The following is a 24,053-nucleotide window of genomic DNA, read 5'->3' on the forward strand; positions in this document are numbered from 1 at the left end:
TCCCAAAAATCCAATCCCAAAATTCCTTCCCAAACCCCAACAACCCTCTCCAAAATCCACTTTGAAACCCCAAATTCCTTCCGAAAACCTCAAAAATCCCCCCTGAAACCCCCAATATTTGCCCCAAACCACCCAAATTTCACCCAAAAATTCCCAAATTTCGCTCTCAGCATTCCCAAAATCCCCAAAATCCAGTCCCAAAATTCCCAAATTCCTCTCTAAAACCTCCAAAAACCCTCTCCAAAATCCCCGAATTCCTTCCCCAAACCCTCAAAAATCCCCCCAAAACCCCAAATTTTTGCCCCAAAACCCCAAATTTCACTCCAAAATTCCCAAATTTCGCTTTCAGCATTCCCAAAATTCCCATGAATTCCCAAAATCCAATCCCAAAATTCCCAAAATTTCTTCCCAAAATCCCTCTCTAAAACCTCCAAAAACCCTCTCCAAAATCCCCAAACTCTTCTCTGAAACAACCAAAAAACCGCCCAAAACAGCCACATTTTCACCCCAAACCCCCAAAAATCCCCCCCAGAACACCCAAATTTCACTCCAAAATTCCCAAATGTCGTTCTCAGCATTCCCAAAATCCCCAAAATCCAATCCCAGAATTCCCAAATTCCTCTCTAAAACCTCCAAAGCTCCTCTCCAAAATCCCCAAATTCCTCTCTAAAACAACCAAAAAAACCCCCAAAACCCCAAATTTTCCCCCTAAACCCCCAAATTTCACTGGAAAATTCCCAAATTTCGCTGCCAGCATTCCGGAATTCCCGGAATTCCCGGAATTCCCCCAAACTGCTCACTCAGCCAGCTGCACGCTGTGGCTCAGCAGGCGGGAGCAGCTCCGGCCGTTCCCCAGCGATTCCTGCACCAGCCCCAGGTTCAGGAAGAGGCGGCTCCGCATCTGGGCCAGCTCCCGCGGGGGCACCACGCCTGGGAAAACGGGAAAAATATGGGAAAATCGGGAATTCTGGGATTTGGGATCGGGATTCTGGGATTTGGGATCGGGATTTGGAGATTTGGGATCGAAATCCTGGAGTTTGGGGTCGAAATTTGGGGATTTGGGGTCAAAATTTGGGGATTTCCTGGAGTCAGAAACTCCAGGATTTTGAAGCAGAATTCTGGGATTTGGGGTCAGAATTCCAGGATTTCGGATGGGAATTCTGGGATTTGGGATTGGAGGATTTTGTGGGATTGGAGATTTGGGGTCGGAATTCCGGGATTTGGTGTCAGAATTCTGGGATTTGGGGTCAGCAATGCCGGGAAGAGGCGGCTCCGCATCTGGGCCAGCTCCCGGGGGGGCACCACGCCTGGGAAAACGGGAAAATAATGGGAAAAATTGGGAATTCCGGGATTTGGGATTGGAAATCTGGGATCTGGCGTTGAAATTTGGGGATTTAGGGTCAAAATTCTGGATTTGAGGTCAAAATTTAGGGATTTGGGGGTCGAAATTTGGGCATTTGGGGTCAGAAACTCCAGGATTTGGGATTGGGGATTTTGGGATTTGGAGATTTGGGGTCAGAATTCCAGGATTTGGGATGGGAATTCTGGGATTTGGGGTCAGGATTCTGGGATTTGAGGTCGAAATTTGGGGATTTCCGGTCGAAATTTGGGGATTTGAGGTCGAAATTTGGGGATTTGAGGTTGAAATTTGGGGATTTGAGGTTGAAATCTGGGGATTTGGGGTCAAAATTTGGGGTGGAAATGTGGGGATTTGGGGTCAGAAACTCCAGGATTTGGAATCAGAATTCTGGGATTTGGGGGTCAGAATTCCAGGATTTGGGATTTGGATTTTTGGGATTTGGAGTCAGAATTCCAGGATTTGGAATTGGGGATTTTGGGATTTGGGGTTTGGGGTCAGAATTCTGGGATTTGGGATGGGAATTCTGGGATTTGGGGTCAGCAATGCCGGCAAGAGGCGGCTCCGCATCTGGGCCAGATCCCGCGGGGGCACCACGCCTGGGAAAACGGGAAAAATAATGGGAAAAATCGGGAATTCTGGGATTTGGGATCGGGATTTGGAGATTTGGGATCGAAATCCTGGAGTTTGGGGTGGAAATTTGGGGATTTGGGGTCAGAAACTCCAGGATTTGGGATTGGGAATTTTGGGATTTGGGGTCAGAATTCCAGGATTTGGGATTGGGGATTTTGGGATTTGGGATGGGAATTCAGCGATTTGGGGTCGGCAATGCCAGGAAGAAGAGGCTCTCAGGGGGGGCAGCACGCCTGGAAAAACGGGAAAAATAATGGGAAAAATTGGGAATTCTGGGATTTGGGATCGGGATGTGGAGATTTGGATCGAAATCCTGGAGTTTGGGGTCGAAATTTGGGGATTTGGGGTCGAAATTTGGAGATTTGAGGTCAAAATTTGGAGATTTGGGGTCAGAAACTCCAGGATTTTGAAGCAGAATTCTGGGATTTGGGGTCAGGGGATTTTGGGGGTTTGGGATTGAAATTCCAGGATTTGGGGTTGGGAATTTGGAAGTTCTGGGATTTGGGATCGGGATTTTGGGATTTGGGGTCAAAATTCTGGGATTTGAGGTTGAAAATTTGGGGATTTGGGGTCAGAAACTCCAGGTTTTTGAAGCAGAATTCTGGGATTTGGGGTCAGAATTCCAGGATTTGGGATTGGGGATTTTGGGATTTGGGACCGGAATTCCAGGATTTGGGATTGGGGATTTTGGGATTTGGGGTTTGAAGTCGGAATTCCAGGATTTGGGATTGGGATTTGGAGATTTAGGGTCAAAATTCTGGGATTTGAGGTCGAAATTTGGGGATTTGGGGTCAGAAACTGCAGGGAGTCAGCATCAAAATTGGGGGATTTGGAATTGAGGATTTGGGATCAGAATTCTGGGATTTGGAATTTTCCCAAAATTCTCAAAACATCCTCAAAATTCCCCAAAAAAAAAAACACCCAAAAATCCCCCAGAATGAAAAAAAAATCCAAAAATGAAAAAAAAAAAAAACCCTCCTAAAACCCCCCCCAAAAACTCTCAAAAACCTCCCAAAACCACCTAAAATCACCCAAAAAATTCCCAATTCATCCAAAAAATTCCCAAATTTTTCCCAAAAGTTCCCCCAAATTCCCAAAAAACCCCCAAAATTAAAAAAAAAAACCCGCCCAAAAATCCCCCAGAATTCAAAAATAAATCCCAAACAAACTCCTAAAATCCCCGAAAAACTCTCAAAAAACCTCCAAAAACTCACAAAATTCCCCAAAAAATTCCCAAATTTTTCCCGAAAAATCCCCAAATTCCCAGATTTTCCCCAAAATTCCCCAAAATCCCCAATCCCCACCTTCCAGCTGCGTCTCCCACGCTGTGCAGGCTGTTCTGGATCGCCTCCAGATCCCAAAAAACTCCTAAAACTTCCCCAAAATCCCAGAAAAAAAACCCAAAAAAACTCCCCAAAATTCCCAAGAATTTCCAGAATTCCCAAGAAACTTCCCAGAATCCAAAAAAAATTCACCAAAAATTCCCTAAAAATGGCCAAAAATTATGAAAAAAAATCCCAAAAATCCCCAACAAATCTCCAAAAACTCCCCAAAAAACCTCCCAAAAACTCCTAAAATCACCCAAAAAATCCCAAATTGTTCCCAGAAGTTCCCAAAATTCTCAAAGAAGTTCCCAAAATTCCCAAAAAATCCCCAAAAATCCCCAGAATTCAAAACAAAATCCCAAAATAATAGCCAAAAATCTCCTAAAATCCCTCAAAAACACCCCAAAAACTCCCAAAACTCTCAAAATCACCCCAAAAATTCCCAAATTCTCCCAAAATTCCCAAAAATGTTCCAAAAATTCCCGAAAAATCCCAAAAAAACGCCCCAAAATTCTCCAGAATTCAAAAAAAAATCCAAAAAAACCCCCCCAAAACTAAAAAAAAAGTCCCAAAAACTCCTAAAATCCCCCCAAAAATTCCCCAATTTTCCCCAAATTCCCAGATTTTCCCCAAAATTCCCAGATTTCCCTGAATTTCCCCACCTTCCAGCTGCGTCTCCAGGATGTGCAGGCTGTTCTGGAACGCCTCCAGATCCCAAAAAACTCCCAAAAATCCCCCAAAATCCCAGAAAAAAAAACCCCAAAAATCCCAATAATTCCCAGAATTCCCAAAAACTTTCCAAAATTCCCCAAAACTGCCCCAAAAATTCCGAGAATTCCCAAAAAAATCCCCAAAAATTCCCCCCAAAAATCACCAGAATTCAAAAGAAAATCCAAAAAAAACCCCAAAAAAACTCCTAAAATCCCCCAAAAACACCCAAAAAACCGCCCAAAAACTCTTAAAATCCCCCCAAAAATTCCCAAACTTTCCCAAAATCCCCCAAATTTTTCCCAAAATTCCCAAAAAACCACCCAAAAATTCCCAAAAAAAATCCCAAAAATCATGCAAAAAATTCCCCAACATTTCCTAAAAAAAAGCCAAAAAATTCCAAAAGATCCCCAAAAATCTCCAAAAAAATCCACAAAAAGTCCTGAAACACCACTCAAAAAATCCCAAATTTTTACCAAAAATTCCAAATTTTCCCAAAATTCAAAAAAAACCTCCCAAAAAATTCTCACAATTCAAAAATAACTCCCAAAAATCCCTCCAAAAATAAAAAAACCACTCCAAAAACTCAAAACAACCTCACACAATCACCCAAAAATTCCCAAATTTTTCCCAGAAGTCCCCAAAATTCCCAAAAAATGCCCAAAAATCCCCCAGAATTCAAAAATAAATCCCCAAAAAACTCCTAAAATCCCGAAAAACTCTCAAAAAACCTCCCAAAAAGTCCTAAAATCACCCCAAAAATTCCAAATTTTTCCCAAAAATTCCCAAAATTTTTAAATTTCCCCAAAATTCCCCGATTTTCCCCAAATTCCCCACCTTCCAGCTGCGTCTCCAGGATGTGCAGGCTGTTCTGGAACGCCTCCAGCGCCCGGCGCAGCGCGGCCGCAGCCCCCGGCATTCCCAAATTCCCGGGAATTCCCGAATTCTCCTCGCTCTCCTCGTCCTGCAGGGGCCCCCGGGGGTTCTTTGGGAATTCCGGGAAGTGCGGCAGCTCGGGAACGTCGGGAATTGCGGGCTCCTCGGCCATGAGGAGGAAGGTGCGGCCCAGGGTGGCCCAGGCGCGCCTGCTGCTCCACCGGGTCATGGAGGGAGCGCGACAGGGCCAGGTGCTGCAGCTGGTGCTGGGGGAAAAACGGGGAGAAAAACGGGGAAATTGGTTAAAATTGGGGGGAAAGGGGGAGAATTTGGGAAAAAATGGGGAAAAAAGGCAAAAGTTTGGGTGAAAATGGGTTAAAATTGGGAGAAATGGGGAGAAATTTGCTGCTCCACCGGGTCACGGAGAGCCCGGGACAGGGCCAGGTGCTGCAGCTGGGGCTGGGGAGAAACGGGGAGAAAAACGGGAAAATTGGTTAAAATTGGGGAGAAATGGGGGGGAAAATGGGAGATTTTGGGAAAAAAATGGGGAAAAAATTGGTTAAAATTGGGAGAAAATTGGGAGAAAATGGGGAGAAATGGGGAGAAATTTGCTGCTCTGAAGGGTCACGGAGGGAGCGGGACAGGGAGAGGGGCTGCAGCTGGTGCTGGGGAGAAAAACAGGGAAATTGGTTAAAATTGGGGGAAATGGGGAGAATTTGGGAGATTTTGGGAAAAATGGGGAAAAAAAGGGTTAAATTTGGAAAAAATGGGAAAAATAAGGAGGAAACAAAGGAGCGCTGCTGCTCCGCAGGGTCACGCAGGGAGCGCGACAGGGCCAGGTGCTGCAGCTGGGGCTGGGGAAAAAACAGCGAAATTGGTTAAAATTGGGGGGAAAGGGGGAGAATTTGGGAAAAAATAGGGAGAAAATGGGAAAAAATTGGGAGAAAATGGGTTAAAATTGGGAGAAATGGGGAGAAATTTGCTGCTCCACCGGGTCACGGAGAGAGCGGGACAGGGCCAGGTGCTGCAGCTGGGGCTGGGGGAGAAACGGGGAAATTGGTTAAAATTGGGGGGAAATGGGGAGAATTTGGGAGATTTTGGGAAAAAATGGGGAAAAAAAAGGGAAAAAAATGGAGAAAATAAGGAGAAAACAAAGGAGCGCTGCTGCTCCACCGGGTCACGGAGGGAGCGGGACAGGGCCAGGGGCTGCAGCTGGGGCTGGGGGGAAAAAACAGGGAAATTGGTTAAAATTGGGGGAAAATGGGGGAAAATGGGAGATTTTGGGAAAAAAATGGAAAAAAATGGAGAAAATAAGGAGGAAACAAAGGAGCGCTGCTGCTCCACCGGGTCACGGAGAGCCCAGGACAGGGCCAGGGGCTGCAGCTGGGGCTGGGGAAAAAACAGCGAAATTGGTTAAAATTGGGGAAAAATGGGAGATTTTGGGGAAAAATTGGGAGAAAATGGGTTAAAATTGAGAGAAATGGGGAGAAATTTGCTGCTCTGACGGGTCCGGGAGATGCTGGGACAAGGAGAGGGGCTGGAGCTGGGGCTGGGAAAATGGGGGAAAAAGGGAAAAAACTGGGAGAAAAAGGGGGAAAATTCTTAGAAATTGGGAAAAAGTGGGAAAAAGCTGGGGGAAACTGAGGAGAAAGTGGGAAAAACTCCCAGCATTCCCAGAATCCCCATCTCCCCTCACCTGCAGGGCCTGTGGGAAGCGCTGCAGCTCAGGGCCGGGCGCTCCCAATTTTCCCATTTCTCTCTTCCCAAATCCCCTCCAACCCCCTCCAAACCCCTCAAAACCTCTCCAAACCCCTCAAAACTTCACCCCAGCATTCCCAACATTCCCAGAATTCCCGGAATTCCCAGAATTCCCATCTCCCCTCACCTGCAGGGCCTGTGGGAAGCGCTGCAGCTCAGGGCCGGCCGCTCCCGATTTTCCCATTTTCCCATTTCCCTCCTTCCCAACCCCCTCCAAACCCCTCCAAACCCCTCCAAAATTCACCTCAACATTCCCAGCATTCCCAGAATTCCTGAAATCCCTCCCAAAAAGTTCCTGAAATTCTCATTCCTTCCCCTCCAGGGTCTGTGGGAAGCGCTGCAGCTCGGCCGGGCGCTCCCGATTTTCCCATTTCTCTCTTTCCAACCCCCTCCAACCCCCTCCAAACCTCTCCAAACTTCACCCCAACATTCCCAACATTCCCAGAATTCCAGGAATTCCCAGAATTCCTGAAATTCCCTCCCCAAAAATTCCTGAAATTCTCATTCCTTTCCCTCCAAGGCCTGTGGGAAGCGCTGCAGCTCAGGGCCGGGCACTCCCGATTTTCCCATTTCTCTCTTCCCAAATCCCCTCCAACCTCCTCCAAACCCCTCAAAACCTCTCCAAACCCCTCAAAACTTCACCCCAGCATTCCCAACATTCCCAGAATTCCCAAAATTCCCATCTCCCTCACCTGCAGGGCCTGTGGGAAGCGCTGCAGCTCAGGGCCGGGCGCTCCCGATTTTCCCATTTTCCCATTTCCCTCTTTCCAACCCCCTCCAAACCCCTCCAAACTTCATCCCAACATTCCCAACATTCCCAACATTCCCAGAATTCCTGAAATTCTCCCCAAAAAAATTCCTGAAATTCTCATTCCTTTCCCTCCAGGGCCTGTGGGAAGCGCTGCAGCTCAGGGCCGGGCGCTCCCGATTTTCCTGATTTCCCTCCTTCCCAAATCCCCTCCAACCCCCTCCAAACCTCTCCAAACTTGACCCCAACATTCCCAGAATTCCCAAAATTCCCGGAATTCCCAAAATTCCCATCTCCCTTCACCTGCAGGGCCTGGGGGAAGCGCTGCAGCTCAGGGCCGGCCGCTCCCGATTTTCCCATTTTCCCATTTCCCTCTTTCCAACCCCCTCCAACCCCCTCCAAACTTCACCCCAACATTCCCAACATTCCCAGAATTCCAGGAATTCCCAGAATTCCTGAAATTCCCTCCCAAAAAATTCCTGAAATTCTCATTCCTTTCCCTCCAGGGCCTGTGGGAAGCGCTGCAGCTCAGGGCCGGGCGCTCCCGATTTTCCCATTTCCCTCCTTCCCAAATCTCTTCCAACCCCCTCCAAACCTCTCCAAACCCCTCCAAACTTCACCCCAACATTCCCAGAATTCCCAGAATTCCCAAAATTCTCCCCAAAAATTCCTGACATTCTCATTTCTTTCCCTCCAAGGCCTGTGGGAAGCGCTGCAGCTCAGGGCCGGGCGCTCCCGATTTTCCTGATTTCCCTCCTTCCCAAATCCCCTCCAAACCCCTCAAAACCTCTCCAAACCCCTCAAAACTTCACCCCAGCATTCCCAACATTCCCAGAATTCCCAAAATTCCCATCTCCCCTCACCTGCAGGGCCTGGGGGAAGCGCTGCAGCTCAGGGCTGGGCACTCCTGATTTTCCCATTTTCCCATTTCCCTCCTTCCAAAACCCCCTCCAACCCCTCCAAACCCCTCCAAACCCCTCCAAACTTCACCCCAGCACTCCGAGCATTCCCAGAATTCCCAAAATTCCCGGAATTCCCAAAATTCAGGTCTCCCCTCACCTGCATGGCCTGTGGGAAGCGCTGCACCTCAGGGCCGGGCGCTCCCGATTTTCCCATTTTCCCATTTCCCTCCTTCCCAACCCCCTCCAAACCCCTCCAAACCCCTCCAAAATTCACCTCAACATTCCCAGCATTCCCAGAATTCCTGAAATTCCTCCCAAAAAATTCCTGAAATTCTCATTCCTTTCCCTCCAGGGCCTGCGGGAAGCGCAGCAGCTCAGGGCCGGGCCCTCCCAATTTTCCCATTTTCCCATTTCCCTCCTTCCCAAATCCCCTCCAACCCCCTCCAAACTTCACCCCAGCACTCCCAGCACTCCCGGAATTCCCGGAATTCCCGGAATTCCCGTCTCCCCTCACCTGCAGGGCCTGGGGGAAGCGCTGCAGCTCGGCCAGGCGCTCGCCCACCTTGCGGTGCGCCACGGCGCAGCCCAGCCGGTCGCCGGCGCCCTCGAGCAGCCGCAGCTCCTCGCGGTGCTGCTCCAGCGCCTCCTGGAAGCGCCCTGCCCCGGGAACGGGAGATCGGGGAGAGCTGGGACCCAAAGCCTGACCCTGAGCCCTGAAACCTGACCCTGAGACCATAAAACCTGACCCTGAGACCCAAAACCTGACCCTGAGACCCAAAACCTGACCCTGAGCCCCAAAACCTGACCCTGAGCCCTGAAATTCCGGATCTGATCCCATAAAACCTGACCCTGAGACCCAAAGCCTGACCCTGAGCCCTGAAATCCCAGATCTGAGACCCAAAACCTGACCCTGAGCCCTGAAACCTGACCCTGAGACCCAAAACCTGACCCTGAGACCATAAAACCTGACCCTGAGACCCAAAGCCTGACCCTGAGACCCAAAACCTGACCCTGAGACCCAAAACCTGACCCTGAGCCCTGAAATTCCGGATCTGATCCCATAAAACCTGACCCTGAGACCCAAAGCCTGACCCTGAGCCCTGAAACCTGACCCTGAGCCCCAAAACCTGACCCTGAGCCCTGAAACCTGACCCTGAGACCCAAAACCTGACCCTGAGACCCAAAACCTGACCCTGAGCCCTGAAATTCCAGATCTGAGCCCCAAAACCTGACCCTGAGCCCTGAAACCTGACCCTGAGCCCTGAAATTCCAGATCTGAGACCTAAAACCTGACCCTGAGACCCAAAACCTGACCCTGAGCCCTGAAACCTGACCCTGAGACCCAAAACCTGACCCTGAGCCCTGAAATTCCAGATCTGAGACCCAAAACCTGACCCTGAGACCCAAAACCTGACCCTGAGACCCAAAACCTGACCCTGAGCCCTGAAACCTGACCCTGAGACCCAAAACCTGACCCTGAGACCCAAAACCTGACCCTGAGACCTAAAACCTGACCCTGAGACCCAAAACCTGACCCTGAGACCCAAAACCTGACCCTGAGACCTAAAACCTGACCCTGAGCCCTGAAACCTGACCCTGAGACCCAAAACCTGACCCTGAGACCCAAAACCTGACCCTGAGCCCCAAAACCTGACCCTGAGCCCTGAAACCTGACCCTGAGACCCAAAACCTGACCCTGAGACCCAAAACCTGACCCTGAGACCCAAAACCTGACCCTGAGACCCAAAACCTGACCCTGAGCCCTGAAATTCCGGATCTGAGACCTAAAACCTGACCCTGAGCCCTGAAACCTGACCCTGAGACCCAAAACCTGACCCTGAGCCCTGAAATTCCAGATCTGAGACCCAAAACCTGACCCTGAGACCCAAAACCTGACCCTGAGCCCTGAAACCTGACCCTGAGACCCAAAACCTGACCCTGAGCCCTGAAACCTGACCCTGAGACCCAAAACCTGACCCTGAGCCCCAAAACCTGACCCTGAGCCCTGAAACCTGACCCTGAGCCCCAAAACCTGACCCTGAGACCCAAAACCTGACCGGGAGCCCCAAAACCTGACCCTGAGACCCAAAACCTGACCCTGAGACCCAAAACCTGACCCTGAGCCCTGAAACCTGACCCTGAGCCCCAAAACCTGACCCTGAGACCCAAAACCTGACCCTGAGCCCTGAAATTCCAGATCTGAGACCCAAAACCTGACCCTGAGCCCTGAAACCTGACCCTGAGCCCTGAAACCTGACCCTGAGACCCAAAACCTGACCCTGAGCCCTGAAATTCCGGATCTGAGACCATAAAACCTGACCCTGAGAGCAAAATCACAGAGCTTATCCCATAAAACCTGACCCTGATCCCATAAAACCTGACCTGATCCCATAAAACCTGACCCTGATCCCATAAAACCTGACCTGAGCCCATAAAACCTGACCTGAGACCAAAATCCTGGATCTGACCCCATAAAACCTGACCCTGATCCCATAAAACCTGACCCTGAGCCCATAAAACCTGACCCTGAGACCAACATCCCAGCCCAGATTCCACAAATCCCGGCTCTGATTCCCAAAATTCCAGCCCTGAGCCCAAAAATCTCAGCCCTGACTGCCAGAATTCCAGCTCTGATCCCAAAATCCAAGCCCTGATCCCAAAAATCCCAGTCCTGGATCCCAAAATCCAATCTCAGATTCTCACACCCATTCCCAGTTTCCCATTCCCAGTTTCCCAGCTCCATTCCCAGTTTCCCTGCCCATTCCCAGTTTAGAATTCCCAGTTTTTTCCAGACGCATTCCCATTCTGAAATTCCCTGTTTCCCAACCAATTCCCAGTTTGAATTCCCAGTTCCATTCCCAGATCCATTCCCAGTTCCCCATTCCCAGTTTCCCGTTCCCCATTCCCATTCCCCCAGCCCAGCATTCCCAGTTTTTCCCAGAATTCCCTCTCACCATGAGCAGGATCTCTCCAGCCCCATTCCCAGTTCCCCATTCCCAGTTCCATTCCCGGTTCCCCATTCCCATCCCCAGTTTCCCAGTTCCCCATTCCCAGTTTCCCAACCCAGCATTCCCATTTTTCCCGGCATTCCCTCTCACCATGGGCAGCCAGGATCTCTCCAGCCCCATTCCCAATTCCATTCCCAATTTCCCATTCCCAATTCCATTCCCAGTTCCCCATTCCCAGTTCCATTCCCAGTTCCCCATTCCCAGTTCCCCATCCCCAGTTCCCCATTCCCATTCCCAGTTCCCCATTCCCAGTTCCATTCCCAGTTCCCCATTCCCAGTTCCCCATCCCCAGTTCCCCATTCCCATTCCCAGTTCCCCATTCCCAGTTTCCCAGCCCAGCATTCCCAGTTTTTCCCGGCATTCCCTCTCACCATGGGCAGCCAGGATCTCTCCAGCCCCATTCCCATTCCCATTCCCAAATCCCAGTTCAGAATCCCTGATTTCCCATTCCCATTCCCAGTTCCCCATTCCCAGTTCCCCATTCCCATTCCCATTCCCAGTTCCCCATTCCCAGTTCCCCATTCCCATTCCCATTCCCAGTTCCCCATTCCCAGTTCCCCATTCCCATTCCCCATTCCCATTCCCATTCCCAGTTCCCCATTCCCAGTTCCCCATTCCCATTCCCCATTCCCATTCCCATTCCCAGTTCCCCATTCCCAGTTCCCCATTCCCATTCCCATTCCCAGTTCCCCATTCCCAGTTCCCCATTCCCATTCCCCATTCCCAGTTCCCCATTCCCATTCCCATTCCCAGTTCCCCATTCCCAGTTCCCCATTCCCATTCCCATTCCCAGTTCCCCATTTCCAGTTCCCCATTCCCAGTTCCCCATTTCCAGTTCCCCATTCCTTTTCCCCATTCCCAGTTCCCCATTCCCAGTTCCCCATTCCCAGTTCCCCATTCCCATTCCCCATTCCCAGTTCCCCATTCCCAGTTCCCCATTCCCAGTTCCAGATTCCCATTCCCCATTCCCATTCCCCATTCCCAGTTCCCCATTCCCATTCCCAGTTCCCCATTCCCAGTTCCCCATTCCCAGTTCCCCATTCCCATTCCCCATTCCCAGTTCCCCATTTCCAGTTCTCCATTCCCAGTTCGCCATTCCCATTCCCAGTTTCCCCAGTTCCCCATTCCCATTCCCCTAGTCCAGCATTCCCATTTTTCCCGGAATTCCCTCTCACCATGAGCAGCCAGGATCTCTCCAGCCCCATTCCCATTCCCATTCCCATTCCCAGTTCCCCATTCCCAGTTCCCCATTCCCATTCCCCATTCCCAGTTCCCCATTCCCAGTTCCCCATTTCCAGTTCCCCATTCCCAGTTCCCCATTTCCAGTTCCCCATTCCTTTTCCCCATTCCCAGTTCCCCATTCCCAGTTCCCCATTCCCAGTTCCCCATTTCCAGTTCCCCATTCCCAGTTCCCCATTCCCAGTTCCCCATTCCCAGTTCCCCATTCCCATTCCCCATTCCCATTCCCATTCCCAGTTCCCCATTCCCATTCCCCATTCCCATTCCCATTCCCAGTTCCCCATTCCCAGTTCCCCATTCCCAGTTCCCCATTCCCAGTTCCCCATTCCCAGTTCCCCATTCCTTTTCCCCATTCCCAGTTCCCCATTCCCAGTTCCCCATTCCCAGTTCCCCATTTCCAGTTCCCCATTCCCAGTTCCCCATTCCCAGTTCCCCATTCCCATTCCCCATTCCCAGTTCCCCATTCCCATTCCCCATTCCCAGTTCCCCATTCCCAGTTCCCCATTCCCAGTTCCCCATTCCCATTCCCCATTCCCATTCCCCATTCCCAGTTCCCCATTCCCATTCCCAGTTCCCCATTCCCAGTTCCCCATTCCCAGTTCCCCATTCCCATTCCCCATTCCCAGTTCCCCATTTCCAGTTCTCCATTCCCAGTTCGCCATTCCCATTCCCAGTTTCCCCAGTTCCCCATTCCCATTCCCCTAGTCCAGCATTCCCATTTTTCCCGGAATTCCCTCTCACCATGAGCAGCCAGGATCTCTCCAGCCCCATTCCCATTCCCATTCCCATTCCCAGTTCCCCATTCCCAGTTCCCCATTCCCATTCCCCATTCCCAGTTCCCCATTCCCAGTTCCCCATTTCCAGTTCCCCATTCCCAGTTCCCCATTTCCAGTTCCCCATTCCTTTTCCCCATTCCCAGTTCCCCATTCCCAGTTCCCCATTCCCAGTTCCCCATTCCCAGTTCCCCATTCCCAGTTCCCCATTCCCAGTTCCCCATTCCCATTCCCAGTTCCCCATTCCCAGTTCCCCATTCCCAGTTCCCCATTCCCAGTTCCCCATTTCCAGTTCCCCATTCCCAGTTCCCCATTCCCAGTTCCCCATTCCCATTCCCCATTCCCAGTTCCCCATTCCCAGTTCCCCATTCCCAGTTCCCCATTCCCATTCCCCATTCCCATTCCCCATTCCCAGTTCCCCATTCCCAGTTCCCCATTCCCATTCCCCATTCCCAGTTCCCCATTTCCAGTTCCCCATTCCCAGTTCCCCATTCCCAGTTCCCCATTCCCATTCCCCATTCCCAGTTCCCCATTCCCAGTTCCCCATTCCCAGTTCCCCATTCCCATTCCCAGTTCCCCATTCCCAGTTCCCCATTCCCAGTTCCCCATTCCCAGTTCCCCATTCCCATTCCCCATTCCCATTCCCCATTCCCAGTTCCCCATTCCCATTCCCAGTTCCCCATTCCCAGTTCCCCATTCCCAGTTCCCCATTCCCAGTTCCCCATTCCCATTCCCCATTCCCATTCCCCATTCCCAGTTCCCCATTCCCATTCCCAGTTCCCCATTCCCCATTCCCCATTCCCAGTTCCCCATTCCCATTCCCCATTCCCAGTTCCCCATTTCCAGTTCTCCATTCCCAGTTCGCCATTCCCATTCCCAGTTTCCCCAGTTCCCCATTCCCATTCCCCTAGTCCAGCATTCCCATTTTTCCCGGAATTCCCTCTCACCATGAGCAGCCAGGATCTCTCCAGCCCCATTCCCATTCCCAGTTCCATTCCCAGTTCCCCATTCCCAGTTCCATCCCCAGTTCCCCATTCCCAGTTCCCCATTCCCAGTTCCCCATTCCCATTCCCCATTCCCAGTTCCCCATTTCCAGTTCTCCATTCCCAGTTCGCCATTCCCATTCCCAGTTTCCCCAGTTCCCCATTCCCATTCCCCTAGTCCAGCATTCCCATTTTTCCCGGAATTCCCTCTCACCATGAGCAGCCAGGATCTCTCCAGCCCCATTCCCATTCCCATTCCCATTCCCAGTTCCCCATTCCCAGTTCCCCATTCCCATTCCCCATTCCCATTCCCATTCCCAGTTCCCCATTCCCAGTTCCCCATTCCCATTCCCCATTCCCAGTTCCCCATTCCCAGTTCCCCATTCCCAGTTCCCCATTCCCAGTTCCCCATTCCTTTTCCCCATTCCCAGTTCCCCATTCCCAGTTCCCCATTCCCAGTTCCCCATTTCCAGTTCCCCATTCCCAGTTCCCCATTCCCAGTTCCCCATTCCTTTTCCCCATTCCCAGTTCCCCATTCCCATTCCCCATTCCCAGTTCCCCATTCCCATTCCCCATTCCCAGTTCCCCATTCCCAGTTCCCCATTCCCAGTTCCCCATTCCCATTCCCCATTCCCATTCCCCATTCCCAGTTCCCCATTCCCATTCCCAGTTCCCCATTCCCATTCCCCATTCCCAGTTCCCCATTCCCAGTTCCCCATTCCCAGTTCCCCATTCCCATTCCCCATTCCCATTCCCCATTCCCAGTTCCCCATTCCCATTCCCAGTTCCCCATTCCCAGTTCCCCATTCCCATTCCCCATTCCCAGTTCCCCATTTCCAGTTCTCCATTCCCAGTTCGCCATTCCCATTCCCAGTTTCCCCAGTTCCCCATTCCCATTCCCCTAGTCCAGCATTCCCATTTTTCCCGGAATTCCCTCTCACCATGAGCAGCCAGGATCTCTCCAGCCCCATTCCCATTCCCAGTTCCATTCCCAGTTCCCCATTCCCAGTTCCCCATTCCCATTCCCCATTCCCAGTTCCCCATTCCCAGTTCCCCATTTCCAGTTCCCCATTCCCAGTTCCCCATTTCCAGTTCCCCATTCCTTTTCCCCATTCCCAGTTCCCCATTCCCAGTTCCCCATTCCCAGTTCCCCATTTCCAGTTCCCCATTCCCAGTTCCCCATTCCCAGTTCCCCATTCCCAGTTCCCCATTCCCAGTTCCCCATTCCCATTCCCAGTTCCCCATTCCCAGTTCCCCATTCCCAGTTCCCCATTCCCAGTTCCCCATTTCCAGTTCCCCATTCCCAGTTCCCCATTCCCAGTTCCCCATTCCCATTCCCCATTCCCAGTTCCCCATTCCCAGTTCCCCATTCCCAGTTCCCCATTCCCAGTTCCCCATTCCCATTCCCCATTCCCATTCCCCATTCCCAGTTCCCCATTCCCATTCCCAGTTCCCCATTCCCAGTTCCCCATTCCCAGTTCCCCATTCCCATTCCCCATTCCCAGTTCCCCATTTCCAGTTCCCCATTCCCAGTTCCCCATTTCCAGTTCCCCATTCCTTTTCCCCATTCCCAGTTCCCCATTCCCAGTTCCCCATTCCCAGTTCCCCATTTCCAGTTCCCCATTCCCAGTTCCCCATTCCCAGTTCCCCATTCCCATTCCCCATTCCCAGTTCCCCATTCCCAGTTCCCCATTCCCAGTTCCCCATTCCCATTCCCCATTCCCATTCCCCATTCCCAGTTCCCCATTCCCATTCCCAGTTCCCCATTCCCAGTTCCCCATTCCCAGTTCCCCATTCCCATTCCCCATTCCCAGTTCCCCATTTCCAGTTCTCCATTCCCAGTTCGCCATTCCCATTCCCAGTTTCCCCAGTTCCCCATTCCCATTCCCCTAGTCCAGCATTCCCATTTTTCCCGGAATTCCCTCTCACCATGAGCAGCCAGGATCTCTCCAGCCCCATTCCCATTCCCAGTTCCATTCCCAGTTCCCCATTCCCAGTTCCATCCCCAGTTCCCCATTCCCAATTCCATTCCCAGTTCCATTCCCAGTTCCCCATTCCCAGTTCCCTATTCCCAGTTTCTCAGCCCAGAATTCCCAGTTTCTCAGCCCAGAATTCCCTCTCACCATGGGCAGGATCTCTCCAGCCCCATTCCCGGTTCCCCATTCCCAGCCCCATTCCCAGTTCCCCATTCCCAGTTTCCCAGCCCAGCATTCCCATTTTTCCCGGCATTCCCCCTCACCATGGGCAGCCGGGATCTCTCCAGCCCCATTCCCAATTCCATTCCCAGTTCCCCAATCCCAGTTCCATTCCCGATTTCCCATTCACATTCCCAGTTCCCCTTTCTCAGTTCCATCCCCAGTTTCCCGGCCCCATTCCCAGTTCCCCAGCCCAGCATTCCCATTTTTCCCGGCATTCCCTCTCACCATGGGCAGCCAGGATCTCTCCAGCCCCATTCCCATTCCCAGTTCCCCATTCCCATTCCCATTCCCATTCCCATTCCCAGTTCCCCATTCCCAGTTCCCCATTCCCATTCCCAGTTCCCCATTCCCAGTTCCCCATCCCCAGTTCCCCATTCCCCATTCCCAGTTCCCCATTCCCATTCCCAGTTCCCCATTCCCAGTTCCCCATTCCCCATTCCCAGTTCCCCATTCCCATTCCCAGTTCCCCATTCCCAGTTCCCCATTCCCAGTTCCCCATTCCCAGTTCCATCCCCAGTTCTCCCAGTTCCCCATTCCCAGTTTCCCAGCCCAGCATTCCCAGTTTTTCCCGGCATTCCCTCTCACCATGGGCAGCCAGGATCTCTCCAGCCCCATTCCCAGTTCCCCATTCCCATTCCCCATTCCCAGTTCCCCATCCCCAGTTCCCCATTCCCAGTTCCCCATTCCCAGTTTCCCAGCCCAGCATTCCCAGTTTTTCCCAGCATTCCCTCTCACCATGGGCAGCCAGGATCTCTCCAGCCCCATTCCCAGTTCCATTCCCAATTTCCCATTCCCATTCCCAATTCCATTCCCAGTTCCCCATTCCCAATTCCATTCCCAGTTCCATTCCCAGTTCCCCATTCCCAATTCCATTCCCAGTTCCCCAATCCCAGTTCCATTACCAGTTCCATTCCCGATTTCCTATTCACATTCCCAGTTCCCCATTCCCAGTTCCCCATTCCCAGTTCCCCATTCCCAGTTTCCCAGCATTCCCATTTTTCCCGGAATTCCCCCTCACCATGGGCAGCCAGGATCTCTCCAGCCCCATTCCCAGCCCCATTCCCAGCCCCATTCCCAGTTTCCCAGTTCAGAATTCCCAGTTCCCCAGCCCAGCATTCCCAGTTTTTCCCGGCATTCCCCCTCACCATGGGCAGCCAGGATCTCTCCCAGGCGGTTGCAGGCGGCCGCTTCCTCGGCGGCGTTCCCGACCCGCCGCGACTTCTCCTTGGATTTCTGCAGCTCTGCCACCCAGAATTCCAAAAAAATTACATTTGGAATTAAAAAAAATGGGAATTTGGGGTGGGAAAATGGGTGGGATTGGTTTTTTACTGGAGGGGATTTTTGGGGGGGATTTAGGGAAGTGTCACAAAAAAATCCAGGAATTTCCTACCAAAATCCAGGGAATCTGCAAAGAAAATCCAGAAATTTTTCCCAAAAATCCAATAAATTCCTCCCCCCCCCAAAAAAAAAGTAAAAATATCCCAAAATAAAAAGGCAAATCCCCAAAACAATGTAAAAAAAAAATTTAAATTCAGAAAAATTCCCAAAAGGATCCAGAGAATTCCCACAAAAATCCAGGGAATTTTCAAAGAAAATACAGAAAATTTTCCAAAAAATCCAAGAAATTCCCCCAAAATTAAAAAGGAAAATTCCCAAAACAATGTAATTTTTTTTTTAATTTCCAGAAAATTCCCAAAAGGATCCAGAGAATTCCCACAAAAATCCAAGAAATTCCCAAAAATCTAGAAAATTCCAAAGAACATCCAGAAAATTCCCACAAAAATCCAGGGAATTGTCGCAAAAAAATCCAGGAATTTTCAAAGAAAATCTGAAAAGTTTTAAAAAAATCCAAGAAATTCCCGCCAAAATAAAAAGGAAAATTCCCAAAACAATGATTTTTTTTTTTCATTCCAGAAAATTCCCAAAAGGATCCAGAGAATTCCCACAAAAATCCAGGGAATTTTCAAAGATAATCCAGAAAATTTTCCAAAAATCCACAAAATTGCCCCCCCAAAAATGTTTAAAAAATCCAAAACAATTACAAATAAATTTTAAAAATTCCAGAAAATTCCCAAAAGGATCCAGAGAATTCCCACAAAAATCCAAGAAATTCCAAAGAAAATCCAGAAAATTCCCACCCAAAAAAAGAATCCAGAACTTTTCCACAAAAATCCTGAAAATTCCCACAAAAAATCCAGGGAATCTCCAAAAAAATCCAAGGAATTCTTACAAAAATCCAGAAAATTCTCCAAAAATATCCAAGAAATGCCTTTAAAAATCCAGGAAATTCCCAAAAGGATCCAAGGAATTCCTGAAAGGATTCAGGGAATTGCCACAAAAATCCAAGGAACTTCTAAAAAATTAAAGAAAATTCCATTAAAATCCAGGGAATTCCCAAAAGGATCCAGGAAATTCCCAGAAAAATCTGGGTAATTCCAAGAAAAAAAAAATTCCAGGGAATTTCCACAAAAAATCCAGAAAATTCCCACAAAAATCCAAGAAACTACCTAAAAAATCCAGACAATTAAAAATAAAATCCAGGAAATTTCCAAACGATCCAGGGAATTCCCACAAAAATCCAGAAATTCCAAAAAAAAATCCAAGAAATTCCCAAAAAAATCCCGGAAATTCCCTAAAGAATCCAAGAAATTAAATAAAAAAATCCAGTGAATTCCCAAAAAATTCCCTGTGAGGGGATTTGAGCTCCTGTGAGGGGTTTGAGGGATTGAAAAAACTCAAAATAAAAATTGAAACGTTCGTGAGGGGATTTGGAACTCCTGTGAGGGGTTTGAGGGATTGAAAAGTCCCAAAATAATAATTTAAAAAATTGTGAGGGAAATTTGAGTTCCTGTGAGGGGTCTGAGGGATTGAAAAGTCCCAAAATAAAATTTTAAACACTCCTGAGTGGATCTGGAGCTCCTGTGAGGGGTTTGAAAGATTGAAAAGCCCCAAAACAAAAATTTAAACACTCCTGAGGGGGTTTGAGCTCCTGTGAGGGGTCTGAGGGATTGAAAAGTCCCGAAATAAAATTTTAAACACTCATGAGTGGATCTGGAGCTCCTGTGAGGGGTTTGAAAGATTGAAAAGCCCCAAAACAAAAATTTAAACACTCATGAGGGGATTTGAGCTCCTGTGAGGGGTTTGAGGGATTGAAAACTCACAAAATAAAAATTTTAACACTCGTGAAGGGATTTGAGCTCCTGTGAGGGGTTTGAGAAATTGAAAAGTCCCAAAATAATAATTTTAAAAATTGTGAGGGAAATTTGAGCTCCTGGGAGGGGTTTGAGGGATTCAAAAGTCCCAAAATAAAATTTTAAACTCTCGTGAGGGGATTTGAGCTCCTGTGAGGGGTTTGAAGGTTTGAAAAGCTCAGAAATAAGATTTTTAACACTCGTGAGGGGATTTGAGCTCCTGTGAGGGGTTTGAGGGACTGAAAATCCCAGAAGTAAAAGTTTTAAACACTCCTGAGGGGATCTGAGCTCCTGCGAGGGGTCTGAGGGACTGAAAAGTCCCAAAATAAAAATTTTTAAAATTATGAGGAAAATCTGAGCTCCTGTGAGGGGTCTGAGGGATTGAAAAGTCCCGAAATAAAATTTTAACCACTCATGAGTGGATCTGGAGCTCCTGTGAGGGGTTTGAAAGATTGAAAAGCCCCAAAACAAAAATTTCAACACTCGTGAGGGGATTTGAGCTCCTGTGAGGGGTTTGAGGGACTGAAAAGTCCCAAAATAATAATTTAAAAAATTGTGAGGGAAATTTGAGCTCCTGGGAGGGGTTTGAGGGATTCAAAAGTCACAAAATAAAATTTTAAACTCTCGTGAGGGGATTTGAGCTCCTGTGAGGGGTTTGAAGGTTTGAAGAGTTCAGAAATAAGATTTTAAACACTCGTGAGGGGATTTGCAGCTCCTGCGAGGGGTCTGAGGGATTGAAAAGCCCAAAAATAAAAATTTCAACACTCGTGAGGGGATCTGAGCTCCTGCGAGGGGTCTGAGGGATTGAAAAGTCCCAAAATAAAAATTTTTAAAATTATGAGGAAAATCTGAGCTCCTAGGAGGGGTTTGAGGGATTAAAAAGTCCCGAAATAAAAACTGAAACACTCGTGAGGGTATTTGAGCCCCTGCGAGGGGTATGAGGGATTGAAAATCCCAGAAGTAAAAGTTTTAAACACTCGTGAGGGGATTTGGAACTCCTGTGAGGGGTTTGAGGGATTGAAAAGTCCCAAAATAATAATTCAAAAACTTGTGAGGAAAATTTGAGCTCCTGTGAGGGGTTCGAGGGACTGAAAAGCCCCAAAATAAAACTGAAACATTCGTGAGGGGATTTGAGCTCCTGTCAGGGGTTTGAGGGATTGAAAAGCCCCGGGGTAAAAATTTAACCCACACGAGAGTATTTGGAGCTCCTGTGAGGGGTCTGAGGGACTGAAAAGCCCAGAAGTAAAAGTTGTAAACACTCGTGAGGGGATCTGAGCTCCTGCGAGGGGTCTGAGGGATTGAAAAGCTCAAAAATAAAAATTTAAACACTCGTGAGGGGATCTGAGTTCCTGTGAGGGGTCTGAGGGATTGAAAAGTCACAAAATAAAAAATTTAAACACTCATGAGGGGATTTGAGCTCCTGTGAGGGGTCTGAGGGACTGAAAAAACTCAAAATAAAAATTGAAACGTTCGTGAGGGAATTTGGAACTCCTGTGAGGGGTTTGAGGGATTGAAAAGTCCCAAAACAATAATTTTACAAATTGTGAGGAAAATTTGAGCTCCTGGGAGGGGTTTGAGGGATTCAAAAGTCACAAAATAAAAATGTAAATTCTCGTGAGGGGATTTGAGCTCCTGTGAGGGGTTTGAAGGTTTGAAGAGTTCAGAAACAAAATATTAAACACTCCTGAGGGTATTTGAGCTCCTGTGAGGGGTCTGAGGGATTGAAAAGCCCAAAAATAAAAATTTCAACACTCGTGAGGGGATTTGAGTTCCTGTGAGGGGTTTGAGGGATTGAAAAGTCCAAAATTTAAAAAATTGTGAGGAAAATTTGAGTTCCTGTGAGGGGTCTGAGGGATTGAAAAGTCACAAAATAAAAAATTTAAACACTCATGAGGGGACTTGAGCTCCTGTGAGGGGTTTGAGGGATTGAAAAGTCCCAAAACAATAATTTTAAAAATTGTGAGGAAAATCTGAGCTCCTGTGAGGGGTCTGAGGGATTGAAGAGTCCCAAAATAAAATTTTAAACACTCATGAGTGGATCTGGACCTCCTGGGAGGGGTTTGAAAGATTGAAAAGCCCCAAAACAAAAATTTAAACACTCCTGAGGGGATTTGAGCTCCTGTGAGGGGTTTGAGGGACTGAAAAGTCCCAAAATAATAATTTAAAAAATTGTGAGGGAAATTTGAGCTCCTGGGAGGGGTTTGAGGGATTCAAAAGTCCCAAAATAAAATTTTAAACTCTCGTGAGGGGATTTGAGCTCCTGTGAGGGGTTTGAAGGTTTGAAGAGTTCAGAAATAAAATTTTAAACACTCCTGAGGGTATTTGAGCTCCTGTGAGGGGTCTGAGGGATTGAAAAGCCCAAAAATAAAAATTTCAACACTCGTGAGGGGATCTGAGCTCCTGTGAGGGGTCTGAGGGATTGAAAAGTCCCGAAATAAAAATTTAAACACTCATGAGTGGATCTGGAGCTCCTGTGAGGGGTTTGAAAGATTGAAAAGCCCCAAAACAAAAATTTCAACACTCGTGAGGGGATTTGAGCTCCTGTGAGGGGTTTGAGGGACTGAAAAGTCCCAAAATAATAATTTAAAAAATTGTGAGGGAAATTTGAGCTCCTGGGAGGGGTCTGAGGGATTGAAAAGTCACAAAATAAAAATGTAAACTCTCCTGAGGGGATTTGAGCTCCTGTGAGGGGTTTGAAGGTTTGAAGAGTTCAGAAATAAAATTTTAAACTCTCGTGAGGGTATTTGAGCTCCTGTGAGGGGTCTGAGGGATTGAAAAGCCCAAAAATAAAAATTTAAACACTCATGAGGGGATTTGAGCTCCTGCGAGGGGTCTGAGGGACTGAAAAGTCCCAAAATAAAAATTTTAAAAATTATGAGGAAAATCTGAGCTCCTGTGAGGGGTCTGAGGGATTGAAAAGTCCCGAAATAAAATTTTAAACACTCATGAGTGGATCTGGAGCTCCTGTGAGGGGTTTGAAAGACTGAAAAGCCCCAAAATAAAAATTTAAACACTCCTGAGGGGATTTGAGCTCCTGTGAGGGGTTTGAAGGTTTGAAGAGTTCAGAAATAAAATTTTAAACACTCGTGAGGGGATTTGCAGCTCCTGCGAGGGGTCTGAGGGATTGAAAAGTCCCAAAATAAAAATTTTAAAAATTATGAGGAAAATCTGAGCTCCTGCGAGGGGTCTGAGGGATTAAAAAGTCCCGAAATAAAAACTGAAACACTTGTGAGGGTATTTGAGCCCCTGCGAGGGGTATGAGGGATTGAAAATCCCAGAAGTAAAAGTTATAAATACTCGTCAGGGGATCTGAGCTTCTGTGAGGGGTTTGAGGGATTGAAAAGTCCCAAAATAATAATTTAAAAAATTGTGAGGGAAATTTGAGCTCCTGTGAGGGGTTCGAGGGACTGAAAAGCCCCAAAATAAAATTGAAACATTCGTGAGGGGATTTGAGCTCCTGTCAGGGGTTTGAGGGATTGAAAAGCCCCGGGGTAAAAATTTAACCCACACGAGAGTATTTGGAGCTTCTGTGAGGGGTCTGAGGGACTGAAAAGCCCAGAAGTAAAAGTTGTAAACACTCGTGAGGGGATCTGAGCTCCTGTGAGGGGTCTGAGGGACTGAAAAGCTCCGAGGTGAACATTTAAAAAATCGTGAGGGGAATTTGAACCCCTGGGAGGGGTGGGAGGGATTGAAAAGCCCCCGGGTGAAGATTTCACCCCGGTGAGGGGAACTGGAGCTCACAACAGCCTGAGAGGGAAATCCTGAGGGGACCGCGGGGCCGCCTGAGCAGGCTCCGTGTCGGGAGGGACCCCTGGAGCCCTGAGGGTGCCCGTGCCCCCTTCCAGCCCTCATTAAAGCCCGTTCGGCGCCGTTTAAACCGCGCTCAGCGCCATTACAGCCCCGACTCACGGCGGATCTCCCGCGCCGCCTCAGCGCTCAGCTCGCCCGCCATTCCCGCCGCTCGCCGAGACCACGCCTCCCCCACGATCTGATTGGCTGAGCGCAGAGGCTTTGACCAATCAACACGCGGAAAGGCGGTAAAGGACGCTCCTATTGGTCAGCCGAGACAAAGTCCCTCCCCTTTGGTGAGGCGGGAAATGGCGCTTCCGCCCGGCCCGCGGCGGAGCCCTGGGGAGGCGTGGCGCCCCCTAGTGGCTCCCAGTCACTCCCAGTCACTCCCAGTTCATCCCAGTCACTCCCAGTTCAATCCCAGTCACTCCCAGTCACTCCCAGTCACTCCCAGTTCATCCCTGTCACTCCCAGTCACTCCCAGTCACTCCCAGTCACTCCCAGTCACTCCCAGTTCATCCCAGTCACTCCCAGTCACTCCCAGTCACTCCCAGTCACTCCCAGT

The 24,053-nt window shown here is 49.1% G+C and overlaps 1 protein-coding gene across 1 annotated transcript; it reads right to left on the reverse strand.

Moving 5' to 3' along the window:
• Positions 1–374: 374 nt before the first annotated feature.
• LOC135292029 (collagen alpha-1(X) chain-like) lies at positions 375–23,675 on the reverse strand. The gene is made up of 5 exons (XM_064406277.1): positions 23,609–23,675; positions 17,654–17,749; positions 8,822–8,964; positions 4,861–5,165; positions 375–930 (listed from the first exon to the last, which is right to left on the reverse strand). The coding sequence occupies exons 1-5, from the start codon at positions 23,649–23,651 to the stop codon at positions 801–803; spliced, it is 717 nt and encodes a 238-aa protein (XP_064262347.1). The 5' UTR covers positions 23,652–23,675; the 3' UTR covers positions 375–800.
• Between the last annotated feature and the right edge of the window lie 378 nt (positions 23,676–24,053).

The sequence above is a fragment of the Passer domesticus genome, unplaced genomic scaffold (genome assembly GCF_036417665.1).
Source record: "Passer domesticus isolate bPasDom1 unplaced genomic scaffold, bPasDom1.hap1 HAP1_SCAFFOLD_182, whole genome shotgun sequence".
Lineage (NCBI taxonomy): Eukaryota > Metazoa > Chordata > Aves > Passeriformes > Passeridae > Passer > Passer domesticus.